Below are 15,895 nucleotides of genomic sequence, written 5' to 3' on the forward strand. Positions count from 1 at the left end.
GGGTCCCTCGGAGCGCGGGGCGGGCACAGCCCCTGCCCGGGGCGGCGGGACGCGGCTCTGCTGAGCGGGCAGGGACCGGGGCCGCCGAGCGGCGCCGCGCCTGCGCCCCGCGCTCTGTCATCCGCGGCGCCGCTGACGCGGCGGGGGCGGTGCTGCGGCCGCGGGGACCCGCGGGGAGTGCCCTGAGGGCTTCGGGCGGCGGCACCTGCGGTCCTCCCGTCCCCTCGGCGCCATCCTGCGAGGGGAAGCGGCGGCTCGTCGGTCGGCGCCCGTGGCGGGGAAGGAAGGGCTCGCCGAGCTGCCGCAGGGCTAAGGAGCTGCCTGGCCTCCCAGCTCAGGCCGTGGTCGGCGGCGCCTCGCCCGCAGCCTCCCGGAGCCCGCAGAGCCTTCAGCCGGCCCTTGGAAGGGTCCGGCCCTCAGGCCGAGGTGGGTGCTGAGCCGCGGGGCTGAGCTGGCAGCTGCTGGAAGGGATGCGCCCAGACTCCTCCTGTTCCTCTCTACTGTAACCTGATCCTTTCCTCTAAGTATGAAAAGAGCACCGCTTGGTTAGTTTTTTCCTGCCGTATTATGTCTATATTGCTGCAAACAGGAGTTTTACTACTCTGTTTTCTTTATTCGCGTCTTCCTCTGCAGCACCCTTGGTCACCCAGTTTGTTCTTCCTGGTGCTCTCTATTGCCTCTGCAACTCTGGCTCATCTACTGCACCACTTTCTCACTCCTGTAGTCAGTTTAATAGGGGGGGTTAGCTTAATTAAAGCTTGTAGCAGATAAAGTGTAAGTGTATAGGTTTTTATTTTTAAATACTGTTTTGAAAGTGATACTAAGAAATTGAGGATTGAACTAGCCAAACACTTGTCATTGTTGCCTTTTTTATATGTCAGGTTTTCTCTGGATGCTGCCAAATGTGTGGATCAGCAAGTGTCTTTTATGCTATACCGTGTGGGTTTTTTTAGTAAATATTTTAGTGATGCATTTACTTTCCAAATCATTGTAAGGCCCACATGGATACTTTGCTAGTAACACATCAGTCATGAGTTGGTATCTCTGAAATGTCCTAAACTTGTGAAAAGGTAAAGTGGAACATTATCTTCCATTGCATTTAACAAAAAATTTTTTTTTGTAGTTTTCATTAAGTTTTCTATATTATATATGTAGGAACTACGTATCTATTGGACTAATTTTAATAAAATGAATGCTTTTGGGGAAGGAAGAAATATCCAGATGTATTTCTCTTAAGTAGTTAATATATAATAAATCACCAGTTGGATATGTAAGCAAGGTTTTATCAGGTCTCAGATAAGACTTAAGCCAGCAAATTGTCTCACTTAAAGCAATATAATTCATGAATGTGGTGTTTAAGTCTCAGTTTATATTGAACTTCCAGCTTTTCATGGAGTTTTGTTCCTAAATAGGTAATATTTGTTTGTGCTGTCTTACTGTGGGCTAATTAGAAATTGTATACTCAGTATTGCAGAGAAAGAAAACATGGCAAGCATTGCTGTTAGAGAGAAAGAAGTCACTAGAGATCTAGATCACTGTGATATTCCATACTATGTTTCTGAATTTCTGGAAAGAGAACTTGGAAATGACTATGATTCCCTGGGGAAGCTAGACAGCCTGATTGAAAAGCTGTCTGAAAACAAAAAGCAGTTAGAAGAACAGGTAAGCATCTTTCTATTTTATTTTTTTCTTCTTCTGAACATGCTGCATGACTGATTAAGAATATGAAACTAAATGAAATGTATCAGTATCTCAATGGTACTGCTCTACACAGTGCAGTGTTTTTATGTCTGCCCTAATACTTCTCTGTTAATGCAGGTACTTACAGTTTCATCAGAAGTCCCTAAAAGAATTCAGAATGCCTTAAAGAAAGCAGAAGATTCCAAAAAGTCTCTGAGTCAGCTTCTAGAGGAAGAAACTGTTCTGTCTGAGTCCATCAATAGCCACTTGCTGAAAGCTCAGCCATGGATGGAGGATCTTGATGTAGTGATAGGTCAAGTAGAAGAGCTCGAGCGACACCTGGCCTACCTCAAATGGATTTGTCGCATAGAAGAGCTGAGGTAAAGTTCCTGAGTACTGTATATGTGTTCTGAGACTGGTAACCTGGTTTATCCCATTATTAAAGTATTTTAAATTCAAGAAAGTTTTGTCTTTACTTTTCAATATACAAGTGATTATTTTCTGTTATCATTAATGAATATTTGGCCTTGACTTCTCTGTGTTTTATAGTGATAGCATTCAGCAGTATCTGATGACCAACAATGTTCCAGAGGCAGCCAGTACTCTAGCATGCATGGCAGAACTGGATATTAAACTTCAGGAGTCATCTTGTTCTCATCTTCTTGGTTTTGTGAGATCCACTGTTAAATTCTGGCATAAAATCCTTAAGGACAAATTGACGAGGTGAGAGAGATACTGTGGCTCCTTCATCTTCACGTTGTACTGTAAGTTCATGTCCAAGTGCTTACTTTGTGTTGCAGTGACTTTGAGGAGGTGCTGGCGCAGCTCCGCTGGCCCTTTGTGGGACCACCTCAGTCCCAGGCATTTGGCCTTGCTGCACCAGCCAACGCTCCTGATGTGTACAACAACTTGGAGATGCTGTTCTGTCAGCTTCTGAAACTGCAAACCTCGTATCCTTTTAAATTGTTGTGGTGTATTTTAGCAGGGGTAAAAACTGTAACAGATGCCCATTGTCAAGGAGAATTATTTAAAATTTTGTTCTCCCTAAAGATGGAAGATAATTTATGTTACTTTGTATTAACATTAGAATGTTATGGGGGTTTTTCTTTGGGTTTTTTTGTCATTTAGAAATGCCAAGTACCAAAGTTGTCCTTTTTGGCAGTAGCAACATTTTCACTCCAAGTCATCAGATCCAGTGCTCTCATGGTAGCTGGCAGTTCAAGTTGCACGAGGATCAGGCCTTACCCTGCTTGGTATCATTACCCATGCGTGTTAATTAAAAAATGGTGATGTGTGTTTCATTACACACAGTTAATGCTTTTTGTTTTATAGCCTTTTGTGAAATCAGCTTTAATCACTTTAATGTGTCCCACTGCAGAAGGAAAAGAGGGAAAAGTAAAGATACATGTCTTGGAAGGAGACTTTGAGGTTGTTCAGAAGGCACTGCTGCTCAATCTGTCCCTGATTTTTATGAATTAAATAATTCACAAAAATTAGTTAAAATTAAAGCTCAACTAAGCCTTTTTTTTGTGTGCGTGTGAGACTGTGGCTGCTTTTTTTTTTTTTTTTCCCTTTTATCATGTAGTAGAAAGATGCAGGGCCATTGTACACAACCCTGAGTTGGTAACAATTTTGGTTTGGCAGAGTGGCTCACTTAAATCCATTACATGAAAATGGGAAATCATGTGTTGCATTTATTAATCCCAGGAGTCTTTATCCTCCTTTAACAAATATGAGTAAGTGTGTCTCTTGGACAGCCACTGTGTTGGTTTCTGAGAATGGTGGTTTGCTGGATTCTTAAAAGTTTCCCAAATTAAACTGACTTAAGGGACTTGTATTGTCATTGAATAAATAATCCCTAAAGGCCTGAGTTATATTAAATATTACGTAAAGTGGAATATTTTGAAATATCTTTTATATTTGAGGAATTTCACTGTTTTCATAGTACTGCCTTCAGTCAATGGTGTCGAACTAAGCAGTGTTCATTTTTATAAGCACATTCTATTGCAATGATGATGTTGGGGTAATTCAACACTTAAGTCCATCCTTGACTGTCAAACTTAGAGATGAGCTGTTAACCAAACCTAAACAATTGCCAGAGAAGTACCCTTTACCCCCTTCACCACCAGTTGTCCTCCCGATACAGATCATGCTGAATCCTCTTCAGAAAAGATTCAAGTATCATTTCACTGGAAATAAACAAACCAATGTTCTAAACAAGGTATGGGAGAAAGTGGTTTGACATTTCTAAATGGTTTTGCAATCAACAGTTAGATTGCTGTGTTTAAATTGTATAGCTTTCACACTTTCCAGAATTAGGATTCTTCAAAACTGTGTGGTTCTTGTGCCTACCTAAGTGTGGAGAGACATCGAGATAGCACTTCGAGACCTGCCAGAGGCACAGGCGTTTTCTCTGGGCGAGGCAATGTTTTTCTCTTGCCCAGATCCTTCTAAATAAAGCATTATTTCAATCTCAGACAGACTCCCATCAGTTCACAAGTTTTGATTAATTTCCCGTGTCTTGTTGCAAACGGTTTTGCACTGCTCTCCATTTCTTGAGCTCAAAGGCTGTGGCTTTGAGTTTTGGTATTGTGTTTTGCCTACCTTCATGTAACTTCATGAAAATGTTGGATTCTGCAGGTAGGATATGAAATGTGATTAGTCTAAAGGCACTGTTAAATAATAATTTTTTTTAATGGGTTGAATTTTTTAATTGACATAAAACAAGAGATGCTGAGTTTACCAGTTGGAAACTGACTCACTTTTTGTGTGAATTGCCTTCAAATACAGAGGATTTTTCTCTGAGAATTACTGTTGGAATGGGTTTCATTGCATTAATGCCACCGTAATACATCTGGAGCAAAGTTTGAGACCTGTTTTATAACTGTCCAGTTGCACAAATCTGCTTGTGATCACCATCTTGTGTAAATCTAAATACATTTGCAATCTTGATAGATGTTACTACAGAGCTTTTAAAAATACTGTTGTGTATGTTAGTGGGAAAGAGGTGTTTTAGATATGAACAAAATTATTTAAAAAACAAATGGAAAAAATATGTTCAAGACATAAAATTTGCAAACAACAATAGGTGAACAACTATTTTAAAAATAAGAACTTGTCAAGAAAAGGTTACAGGTAATCTAGTGTCAGATCAGAAAGGTATTTCAACAGGGCCTTGCTGAAATTTGGGTTGGGTTTATTACATGGATAATGCAATAAAGAAAATACCAATGTAAAATGCTTGAAAGACAGCAACCTGGACAGGGTTACAGGTATTTCAGAGGAGAGGCTCAGAGTTCACCATGACCCTGCCCAGTTGGGGAAGGAGTGTTAAAAAAACCCAACAACCCAAGCATGCTAAAATTAATGACACAAATGAAAATGAATACAGAGGTGAGAAACAGACACAAAAAATGTGAGTGCACCTCAACACTCACTTCGCTGTTGGGAATGAAGAAAATGGGAACTGCTTCCAGTTGCACTAACACTGAAATAAGCGTTCATCAAAACCTGCAGCCTGTGGAATTTTTGTGGAAACTGAAAAAGCTTAAAGGCATTAAAACATGAAATGAGAAGGTGATAGATTCCCCATTTCTAGGGGGAGGGTGGGGCTGAGGTTAGGTACAATAACAGTAAGAGCAGAGCTTTTTTCAGGAGAGCATCCTTTTTGATGTACCAAGAAATAAAGGCCACATGGGAGAACAGAAGTATATGAAGCAGAAACAAGGCTCTCGTGACTGAGAAAGCAGTAGAGAAAGGGGAAATAAAAATGGAACTTTTGCTTGAGAAACAATATTTGGTACATTTAAGACAATGAAAATCCAGAAATATTTTTCTGATAATGCTTTTATATAAATGAAAGCTAAGTAAAACAGTGAAAGACTTGTGTGACCTGAGATCAAGAGAAGGCAGGGAAAGAGAGCGGTATTTTTAGAAATTTGTCCTAAAATACTAATAGCACTTGAATAAATGTTGTTTGGATGCATTTAATATTTTTTTTCTTTTTTAAATAAGCCTGAGTGGTATTTAACACAAGTACTTATGTGGATTGGAAATCATTCCAAGTTTCTTGATGACAAAATCCAGCCAATACTGGAAAAGGCAGGATCTTCAGTGAATGCTGGGGTAAGCAATTAAATGTTTTTTTAAATGTGAATATAATAACTAAGTCAACTTCCGATAGATATGTGTGTAAGCCCATTTCCACTGAAATCTGTATGTGGTGAGACTTAGTCTAGTAGCAGTTGGTTGTGTATGTTTGCATGTGTCAGTATTTCCTATCTCTGACATTGACTTTTTTTTCCTTTCCAAAGCTTGAATTCTCTCGTGCTCTAGTAATGCTGATTTTGGAGAAGTTGGCTGCTGATATTCCCTGCCTGTTGTATGATGATACACTCTTTTGTCACCTTGTGGATGAGGTACTTCTGTTTGAGAGAGAGTTATACAGCGTTCATGGTTATCTCAGCAGCTTTCCCAGTTGCATGCATATTCTGTCAGAAGAATCCTGCTTCCAGAGGTGGCTAACAGTGGAAAAAAAATGTAAGACTTCCAGTGGATTTTGTTGGCCTTTATATTGCACAATCAGAAAGTATGTGTCTGCTTACACAGCTACCCTTCTCAAGTAGGATAAGTCACTTGGACAGGGCTACTGCCAAAAGCATATGTATTTTTATGCTCTGTAATTATTCTGAATAAAAATTGATTGGGTTTCAACAGTGCTTCTGTATTTTGTAGGATTCTTGCCCCTAAGCTGTATGTTATCAGGTAGGCTTATTTTTAGACAAATGTTAGGTGTGTGCAAACAGAGAGGGACATTAAATTGAAATAAGGGAGAGTTACTAGTTTTTGAGAAATGAAGAAGAAATACATTGGAAAGGAGCAAGGCAACTATTACAAAAAAACCCCCCAAAACAAAACCAACCCCCCAATCAATTCTGACATTTAACTCTGTTAATAGTGTTGCAAATGCAGATACATTGAAGCTGGTTTTGTATGAAATGAGTTGTCAGTAGTTTTTATAACCTGAAAATGCAATATTTAACTTAATAGAGGTAAGGCTTTTATGTTAATATATTTTAGAGGAGCTTTTGTTGGATTTTTTTTTAAATTCAAAACTTAACTTCCAAGTTTTATGCATCTCAGTTGCTCTTCAGAAAATGGACTCTATGCTTTCATCAGAGGCTGCATGGATATCACAGTATGAAGATATCACTGATGTAGATGAAATGAAAGTTCCAGACTGTGCTGAAACTTTTATGACTCTTTTGTTAGTTATAACAGGTAATTGTATCTATGGGCATTCCTCTTGTTTGTAATGAGTAGTAAAAACCTTCAGCTAACGTATTTCTTTACTAAATATTTATTGTCAGCAGCAGTCACCAAATAATGTTGCAAAGTTGTGATGTTTGCAGTTTAATAAAAGCATCCTGTTTGTTTTGTATTTTGGACACTAACACATGAATAATCTTGAGCTAGTGACATGTTTACAAAATAATAATTAAAAGTATACATGTGATATTTACCATATTTTTTCTCGCTTGGCAGAATATAATTTGTTGCAATTCATTAATAAATCCTGACATTCATTTTGAATCTGTAACAATTCAGAAGCTATTAAATAATTTCTCCCTTTTTGCAACAGAACATAAGAGCAGGTATGTTTTCAGGAGACACTAAATTGCTTCTTCCCCACGTGGCTTGCTTTCTCTTGTGAGGACGCTGTTAGGGGCCACACTGGAGGGTGTGGTATAACCACACATTGCTTCAAGTGTTAGAATACAAACTGCTCGTGGAATCAGGAGGGGAAGGAAGTAGTTTCTTTGCATGTTTAGCTTGTGCATGAGCAGTTTCCCTGAAATCATTGATATATCAGCTGTTTTAAATACTGACATTTAAATACTGACTCTATGATGTTCTCATAGATGTAAGGTGGTACAATAAGATGCCTGTAATGTTTCTTTTTGAAAAGTTTTTATTTAGTTTGAAAAGCCTAAAAACATTTAATTAATGTCTTTCCAGACAGGTATAAGAATCTTCCAACAGCTTCCAGAAAACTACAGTTCCTGGGCCTACAGAAGGAGTTAGTTGATGATTTCAGGATACGATTAACTCAAGTAATGAAGGAAGAGACAAGAGCTTCCTTAGGATTCCGATACTGTGCAATCCTTAATGCTGTTAATTACATAGCAACAGTGTTGGCAGACTGGGCTGACAATGTAGTAAGTAATTATTCTTCTTTAGGAAAAAAAAGATTTTAAAATGGACTTTGGATGTTTGTTTTGTAACAAACATTTTATTTTCAGCACTTTTTAGGTATATTCAGGAGAATGAATTACTGAAAAAGTAAAATGAGATATAAATTCAGATTTAGTAAAAGATGTATAAATAAGGACAAGTTATTGAGGTCTAAGCTGCTAATTATAAACTTTCTAGGGAAATGCAGAGAGAGCCTGGAAAATGGAATAATCTGAAGAGGCCAAAAAAAAGTAGTGTCTTTTACATGTGTTTTATTGTAAAAAAAAAAAAAAAGTGAATTGATTTTGGAGATCTCTGAACCAGAGCAGCAGCCTTTGCCTGGTCCTTGAACTCCTCCCTTGGCAGGAGAGCTTAGACAGATCCAGTGTGGGTTATGTGTGTTGCAACATGGTTCAGGTGTGGCCCAGAAAGGCCACACTGATAACTGGGAATCAGTGACTGCTGTACAACAGCCTGGTGGCAGCACGGCCTAGTGCAGAATTCCAGCTTTTCTATGGATATTGGTACTAAAGTTTGAAAAACCTGTTACACACAGAGTGTGCAGAATAAGGTATTGTGTGTGCTGTGGGCAGCCTCCAACCTCCAAATTCTTACTGTCTTCACAGGAAGCTGTGGCTCTAGCAGGGGATAATCTTGCTGTGGTAGGACAGCAGCCTTCATATTGTGTAACTGCATCTACTACAGTGTCTTGATCTGCTTAAAAGCAAAACCAGCAAGCTGTTACCACAATGTCACATTAAACTTGTTAAACTCAATTCATTTTCTTGCTGTTGTCAGCACAGTAAATTTATGATTCAATGAATAATCATTGCTAAAAATTACAATTCAAGTTTACTTTTGCAAATCTTAAAGAGGTCTAGGTAGGGTTTTCTAAAAGCATGCTGCTGTCAATATTAAAATATCTTTTCAGTATTTCTTTAGATCTGTTCCCTTTACCAATCTGTTGTTGTATCTGAAACCTGTATCAGTTCCATCACTAGAATTAAACCACCATGTTTTGTTTTTGACTAAGTCAGGACCACAGGGAAAGATAAGAAAATGTTTTCAAAATCTTATGTTTTTAATTTTATAAATGTGCCAGGAGAGTCTTTTCTAGAGCTGTGCCTAACAAAGTACCACTGAAAAGTTCAAGGGATAACCATTTTTGTGGTGTTCCTCTCTGGTTTTGTTTACCTAGTTCTTCTTGCAGCTGCAGCAGGCTGAGCTGGAGGTTCGTGCAGAAAGTGACACCGTGAGCCAGCTCCAGCTGGGACAGCTGGCGTCCATGGAGAGCTCGGTCTTTGATGACATGATCAACCTCCTGGAGCGCCTGAAGCACGACATGCTGACGCGACAAGTAGATCATGTCTTCAGAGAGGTCAAAGATGCTGCAAAGCTCTACAAAAAAGAGAGGTGATTCTGTTTGTTTAATCTCTTCCCATATTACAGTATTGTTTCGTGTTAAAAATATTGAGGTCAGTAAAAGCAAGAATAAGTAATAGGCAATATTTCTTTTTCCTGAGTAGGAAAGCTGCAGGGCAGTAAGTTCTGGAAAATTCTCCTGATTCTTACCTTAGGACTGTTGTCGTGATATGTTTTCTAAAGTAGTTCCACAATTAGTGAAAGTATTACTTAAAAACCCTAGGAAAAATTCTGGATTGTTCTAGTTTTCTATTTTGAACAGGAATTATTTTCTTCGTAGTAGTATTGAAGATTTTATGCAAAATGGCCTGTCACAACTATTCTGTCTTCACAGACTCCTAGGGCTTCTTGAGTATCTTCTCCTGAGTAGAGTTTCTGAAGTACTTCCTAAAAGGAATAGAACTCAGTGATTTCCAGATTAGATGGGATTCCCTAGAATGACATGTTCAGAGATTTGTAACTAAAGCATGAGTTTAATATTAAATGAAATTCAAACACAGCATTAGACTGATAACTTTTAGATTAGAAATGGGAAAGCACTGCCTCTGAAACATTGTAAATGGGTAAGATTTTTTTTTAAGGATAATTTTAGCTTCAGTTGTTGTAATATGAGTTATTTCATTCTAATGACTGCAGTGCAATGGTTTCTTTCAGGTGGTTGTCTTTGCCCTCTCAAGCAGAGCAAGCAGTGATGTCTTTGTCGAGCACGGCATGCCCAATGCTGCAGACACTGCGAGACCGTTTGCTACAACTGGAGCAGCAGCTCTGCCACTCCCTGTTCAAAACTTTCTGGCAAATGCTTGCAGAGAAAGTGGATCTGTACATCTATCAGGAAGTGGGTATCAGTGTGACCTGTGCAATGCTGTGTAGGTGTCAGGGACTGGCTTAAACAGCAGATGCCCCTCTTTGTATTTGTAGATCATTATGGCAAATCATTTCAATGAAGGAGGAGCAGCACAACTCCAGTTTGACATGAGTCGGAATTTGTTCCCCTTGTTTTCACACTACTGCAAGAGGCCAGAAAACTACTTCAAGCAGTAAGTAGGCAAACTTCTGATCTATTTGTATTTCAAAAGTGAGTGTCCAGAGAAAAACAAGTGTTTTACTTAAAACCAAGATTTTTTCACAGTTAGTTTTGATCCACACTTTAAATATATGGATCATTCATGCTTCTGATGTTTTCAACTAGGAAAGTTGATTCTGCGGCATGTGCTTAGACAGCAACAGATTGTGGCATGTGTCCTGGAGTATTTTGTGCAGTCAGGATGTCTAGATAGATTAACTTGTGGAAGGAATATTAACTAGCACAAAGCTCTGAAACTGGGGCCAAAGAAACTAGTTAAAGATACAGTTACAACACAACAAACTTATTGTTAGAAGAAGGACTATAAACTATGTTCCTTCTCAGGATTGCCTTGTGTAGCAGTCTAGATGCTGTCATGGATGAGAAGCTGCTACTTTCTTCGTGGTTGGTCTTTTTCACTAGCCCACAGTCTCCTAAAGAGTCCAGCATCAAACTCCTTGGCTAATTGGGGCTGAAATCTGAATATTTTTAAACCAACATGGAGCATGGAAGGTTTTTTTGTTATACTTAAATTTGTGCTGCTTACATTAATCCATGTAACCTTTCCTCTAGCATAAAAGAAGCTTGCATTATCCTGAACCTGAATATTGGCTCTGCCTTGCTTCTGAAGGATGTCCTACAGTCAGCTTCAGAAAATGAACCATCAAAGCCAAGCCAGCCATCTGCAACAGCAGCACTAAATGAACTTGGACTTTATAAACTGGCTCAAAGGGATGTTGAGATTCTTCTTAATTTGAGAGCTAGTTGGCCAAATACAGGAAAATAAAGACTTCTTCAGAAACGTTTAATAACTTGGTCTAGATTACTTATTCCAAGCAAAAGCAAAGCAAATGTCTTGTAATATACTTATTTCTTTAATTTCTGTATACTGAGAGATTGTTTTAATCTAATCTTATGCCTTATTCTGTACAGTTCAAAAAAAAATTTCCAAATGCTACTGCCTTGGTGTTGAACTGTGCAGATCTTATTTTCCATGGCCACCTTGCCATTGCATTTGGAAGCTGAAACTGTGTTCATTTCTAATGAATAGTCTGCCTTGTCAGTGTTTGCTGTATCTTTCTGAGGAACACACAGTATTTACAGTGTAAATGCGTTCTTGTACAACATGGGCTACTGTTCTCTATGAACTGGTCAGCCTTCAATTAAACACAGATGTTTTACATCTCCAAATTCCAGGTAATGGATGTTCTGTATTAAAATGTATATAATCAATGCAGAAGGAAGGAATATGTCACTGTTTTCTTCATACAAATTAAGGGTTTTTTTTCCTATATGAGACTATATCCTAAATTTTTTTAAAGTTTCTCCTTATAAATTGCATAGTGTGTACTAAGTTTGAAAATACCAGTTGGAAGTGCTACCTACCCTTACCTGTGGACATTTGTCATAACTTGTTGTTTTTTCTTTAAAAGCAAGCAAACAAGCAAACAAAAAAACCCAACCAAACAAAAACCAAAACACAGCACAAGCCCAAAAATCAATTTAATTTTATTCAGTGGTAATGAGCCAAGAGGTAAAAATCCTTTACTGTAAATTGTAACCTGAAGGAGGAAACTCCAAAATACTACTTCACTTGCATAAGAGAGCTCTACTTTTTTTTTTTTTAACCATCTAATTATATTAAGAACAGCAGTTCTTAATGATAACTCCCTTCAGTGCCTGCTAGACATGAATGAGTTCTTGTCATTTGTCCTTTTCAGCTGATTGCTCCTCTGAAGGGCGGGGAAGATGAGAAAAAGAGAGTACTGCTTAAAATCGACTTCACAGCTGACAAACCAGAAGAAAAATTGGGGAAGATGTCTATTTTTAATATATATAGCAGACCACTGCTCAAACTAATACACAGACCAGCTCTCCAGCATCTTTTTCCTCCTAAGACAGAAAAAGAAAATCTCTAGTTAGATAAGGAGGATAGTTAGTTCAGTACCTTTCAGTGATTGCAACAGTTACTAAAAAATTGCTCCTAGAACCATACCTTGACTATGAGAAAGTATTAGAACTGCGAACCTATTTCATCTCCAGCTGTGGTACCAGCCCTGACAAAGAAAACAACAGGGCCTCACAGTTCCACATTTCTAGATCAGTATTTTAACCCCTGGGCTGCCTGGTGACCTTCACTGACCTGAGGGGCAGGTACTGTGAGAGGTCTCCTGCGAGAGGATCCTGGAAATGAGGTGGTGGAGGGCATGGAGTTTGAATCACAGCAAGGCAAGAAGGTCAGGAAATAACTGACCTTTTTTTAATCTTGCAATGCAAAGTGACACAGTCAAGCCTAAACCAGCAAGTCCTTTAATTATGTAGCTTTGTAAATAAAAAATAAATCTCAGTAAAATATCTCCTATGCATATGCACCCCACAAAAAAACCAAAACACCCACAACTTCAATTAAACTTACATTCCTTCCTTGAATACATCCCGTGTGATATTCACATCATCATCTAGCTCCAAATCCTCAGTGCTCAGTCCCAAAGTTTTAAGAGCTAAAATTAACAAAAGAAAATTTCTTATGCGAGCCTTTGGAAAGAAAAATTTAAATGTAAAGGTGCCTAGATCTAACAAAAGGTAAACGTGTGTAGCTTAACAACATGTAACTTAAACGTAGGAAACTTAACCACAAGTAACTTCTTAAACTATCCAAGTTCCAGGTTCTGTGGGGAGGTGTGTGGATAATTCTGAAGTGTACAGACAGGTAACTTTGAAACTATTTGAATAATTCTGTGCAGGCGAACAGTTTGCTGGGGTGCAGGGGGACGCACCTTCCCTGTACTGCGCTGGCCTGATGTGGCCCTGGCCTAGGACATCCAGCAGGCTGAACATGGCGTCCACGTTGGCCTCGTCCATGAGGAACGGGTACTCGCCCTCGGCTCGTCTCCCAGCCTTCACCCTCTCCAGCACCTGGATCAGGAACTCGCGTGGCTTTTCTGCAACGAGGTCAGATTGCCCGCGGGCACCGGGCCCTCAGCCGGGGAGCGAAGGCCGCGCAGCCCCGCTGCCCCCGCGGCCTCCCCGCTCTCGGCGGGGCCGGGCCTGTGCGCACCGGGGCGGTGGAAGAGCAGCAGCGCTCCGAGGCGGTGCAGCAGCTCGGGCAGCCGGTGCCGCCGCAGGTACTCGCGGCTCTGCTCCTCGCCCGCCGCCATCCCGCGGTGCCGGGGCGGCGTGAGGCGGCACCGGGACCCGCGGGACCCGCGGGAGGAGGGCGAGCAGAGGAGCCCGCAGAGAACCGGGACGCGGGGGGCCGGCGCTCCCTCAAGCGGCTCCTGCCGCGGGACGCTCCGCTGAGGCGGGCAGGAAGGGGGAAGAGAAAACTGACCGTCCTGGAAGTCGTCACGTTAGCACCGGAACAGACACACCTCGCTCCCGGCAGGGCACCGGCTCTGCCAACGTTGGTTCGTGGGGAAAGCAAATTACACGCGGAAGGTTTTAACAGGTATGCCGGTGTTGAGGGCCTGTTAGTCTGGAGAAGACTAATGATATCCCCTCCTAATACATATATAACTATCTCAAAGGCCGGTGCCAAGAGGATGTGCCAGACTCTTTTCGATGGTGCCAGCGACAGGACGGGTAACAATGGCCATAAAACAAAACGCAAGAAGTTTCACCTCAATATGAGGAGGAACTTCTTTATGTTGAGGGTGGCAGAGCACTGGAACAGGCTGCCCAGGGCGGTCGGGCAGTCTCCCTCTCTGGAGACGTTCCAAACCTGCCTGGAGGCGTTCCCGTGTCACCTGCTCCAGGTGACCCCGCCTTGGCATGCCTGGACGGGATGATCTCCAGGGGTCCCTCCCAACCCTAAGGATTTTGTGATTTTGTGTTCTCACCTCCAGTCACGTTTCCTTCCACCGGCGGTACCACCTTCTTCACTTCTCACCGCTCCCCAGGTACAGTCCTGGTTCATCCCCGAGGTGTGCGGGGATGCCAGGATGTTCCCAGTGTTCCACACCCGTACAAGGTGCAAAAACAGTGGCCAGCAACTGAGAGTAAGAGAGTTGACATTTTAAAACCACTATTGAGCCATGCAGCATAGCCTATGCAAACAGAGAAGAGACATCAAAGAAGATTTTGACTGTACTACCCATTATTAGTAGGAGAAAGATAATCAAGTAAAGCATCCCACTAAAAAAAAATAAGGAAATCTACAAAGATATAACTATCTGCCATCAAATAAAAACAGGCAACGATAAATGAGCATATAGTAAAGAAGAATAGTATTCCTGTGAAAAGTGTAGCACTAAATATATTTAACTATTTGCCAAAACTAAAATATCATAAGACATTAATAGAATTCACTTATTTTTCCTTAGATAAAGTGGGAGAAAGGCAGCATCCAAAGCTGCAGAGACTGTACAGCCACGTGCTGTCTGTGTGCTCTAGTATTTTAAACTGACTATGCTACCTGCTTTGAGTCTCAATGAGGGCTAGAGGAGCTGTAGGTTTCTAACAATTGCAGGCAGTGATGTAAACCTCCTTTTCCTAAGTAAAACATCCCATAGTTACTCAATCCATTCCTCCATTTGTCTTTTTATGCCTTTCTGCAGAGTATGCAAAGCATTAGCAAAATTTTTTCCTAAAAAAGTCATAGGAGAAAGTGTAGATTGAAATGTGGAGAAGTACAAACAGGAGAAGAGATGGTCAGCAGAGGAGAAATAAAGGTATGGAAAATACATTATTGAAAATGAGAACCTAAGGATAGAAAGATTGACAGGAAAAGAAGGAGCAAGTGAAATACTGGTAGGTAGGTCAGTGTTTGGGTCAAGGAAACCAGCATTTGGCAAAGGATGTTTCTCCTTTAGTGGTCAGCAAAGATAACCAGTATGAAATACACGTTAAGGCTAAAATTTTAAGAATAAGCACAGGAATTACAGATTTAAATGTGTTTCCCTGAGGAATGGTTTAAAAAAAATCACTAAACAGAGCAAACCCCAATTGATTTACAACTAGAAATGTATTTTTAAAAATTCTATTTCACTATTAAGGAAGCACAATTTATTTACTTGAAAAAATATTCTGATAATGAATCATGTATTTATTATTTATGTAATAAATTATTATCCTCAGTTCATATAATGGTAGTACCAGCTATATGTATGAATCCTAAAAGTATGATAGTCCAGGATAATTTGTAAGGAGCTCTAATGGGCTATTATAGGAGAAATTGAACTTCTGGTGGCTGAGAAAAACAGGATTTGACAAACATCTGAAAGTATTCTGGTTCCATTATAGAGATGCTACTAAATGAGTTTTAATAAAGAGCTGAAGGACCAAATTATTTTCATCTGTTTAAAGTGTCCTGGTTATATAAATTGGATTTGTTCAAAAGGCTTAATACCTGTTGTGACAGAAGCTGAGCCTTCTACAGAATATCATTAGTAATTTAAGCCTTTTATCTAATTTAATAGGACTAAATAGACTACAGTGAGTTGTTAAGAGTTGTCATGAAGAGAAACAGGGACTGCAGGTCAGATATGCAGCTGGTTC

At 40.2% G+C, this 15,895-nt stretch overlaps 2 protein-coding genes across 5 annotated transcripts; one reads left to right on the top strand and one right to left on the bottom strand.

The window, feature by feature from the left end:
- The first annotated feature begins 105 nt into the window (after window positions 1-105).
- Window positions 106-11,639, top strand: RINT1 (RAD50 interactor 1). Of its 2 annotated transcripts, none has more exons than XM_068994538.1 (14): window positions 106-426; window positions 1,467-1,662; window positions 1,819-2,060; window positions 2,230-2,403; window positions 2,481-2,630; window positions 3,745-3,901; window positions 5,695-5,805; window positions 5,994-6,219; window positions 6,823-6,960; window positions 7,699-7,898; window positions 9,113-9,327; window positions 9,991-10,171; window positions 10,255-10,373; window positions 10,973-11,639. In XM_068994538.1, exons 2-14 carry the CDS (start codon window positions 1,486-1,488, stop codon window positions 11,184-11,186), a joined length of 2,304 nt encoding a protein of 767 aa, XP_068850639.1. In that variant the 5' UTR covers window positions 106-426; window positions 1,467-1,485; the 3' UTR covers window positions 11,187-11,639. The 2 variants fall into 2 exon arrangements, with proteins under 2 accessions (XP_068850639.1, XP_068850648.1); XM_068994547.1 differs by lacking the exon at window positions 106-426 and adding an exon at window positions 460-545.
- Window positions 11,640-11,893: 254 nt separating this feature from the next.
- Window positions 11,894-13,724, bottom strand: EFCAB10 (EF-hand calcium binding domain 10). 3 transcript variants are annotated; one of them, XM_068994600.1, is made up of 6 exons: window positions 13,458-13,724; window positions 13,177-13,341; window positions 12,816-12,900; window positions 12,543-12,583; window positions 12,396-12,456; window positions 11,894-12,292 (listed from the first exon to the last, which is right to left on the bottom strand). In XM_068994600.1, the coding sequence occupies exons 1-5, from the start codon at window positions 13,555-13,557 to the stop codon at window positions 12,428-12,430; spliced, it is 420 nt and encodes a 139-aa protein (XP_068850701.1). In that variant the 5' UTR covers window positions 13,558-13,724; the 3' UTR covers window positions 11,894-12,292; window positions 12,396-12,427. The 3 variants fall into 3 exon arrangements, with proteins under 3 accessions (XP_068850701.1, XP_068850710.1, XP_068850719.1); XM_068994609.1 differs by lacking the exon at window positions 12,543-12,583; XM_068994618.1 differs by lacking the exons at window positions 12,396-12,456; window positions 12,543-12,583.
- Between the last annotated feature and the right edge of the window lie 2,171 nt (window positions 13,725-15,895).

This window comes from Aphelocoma coerulescens, chromosome 1A (genome assembly GCF_041296385.1).
Source record: "Aphelocoma coerulescens isolate FSJ_1873_10779 chromosome 1A, UR_Acoe_1.0, whole genome shotgun sequence".
Taxonomy (NCBI): Eukaryota; Metazoa; Chordata; class Aves; order Passeriformes; family Corvidae; genus Aphelocoma; species Aphelocoma coerulescens.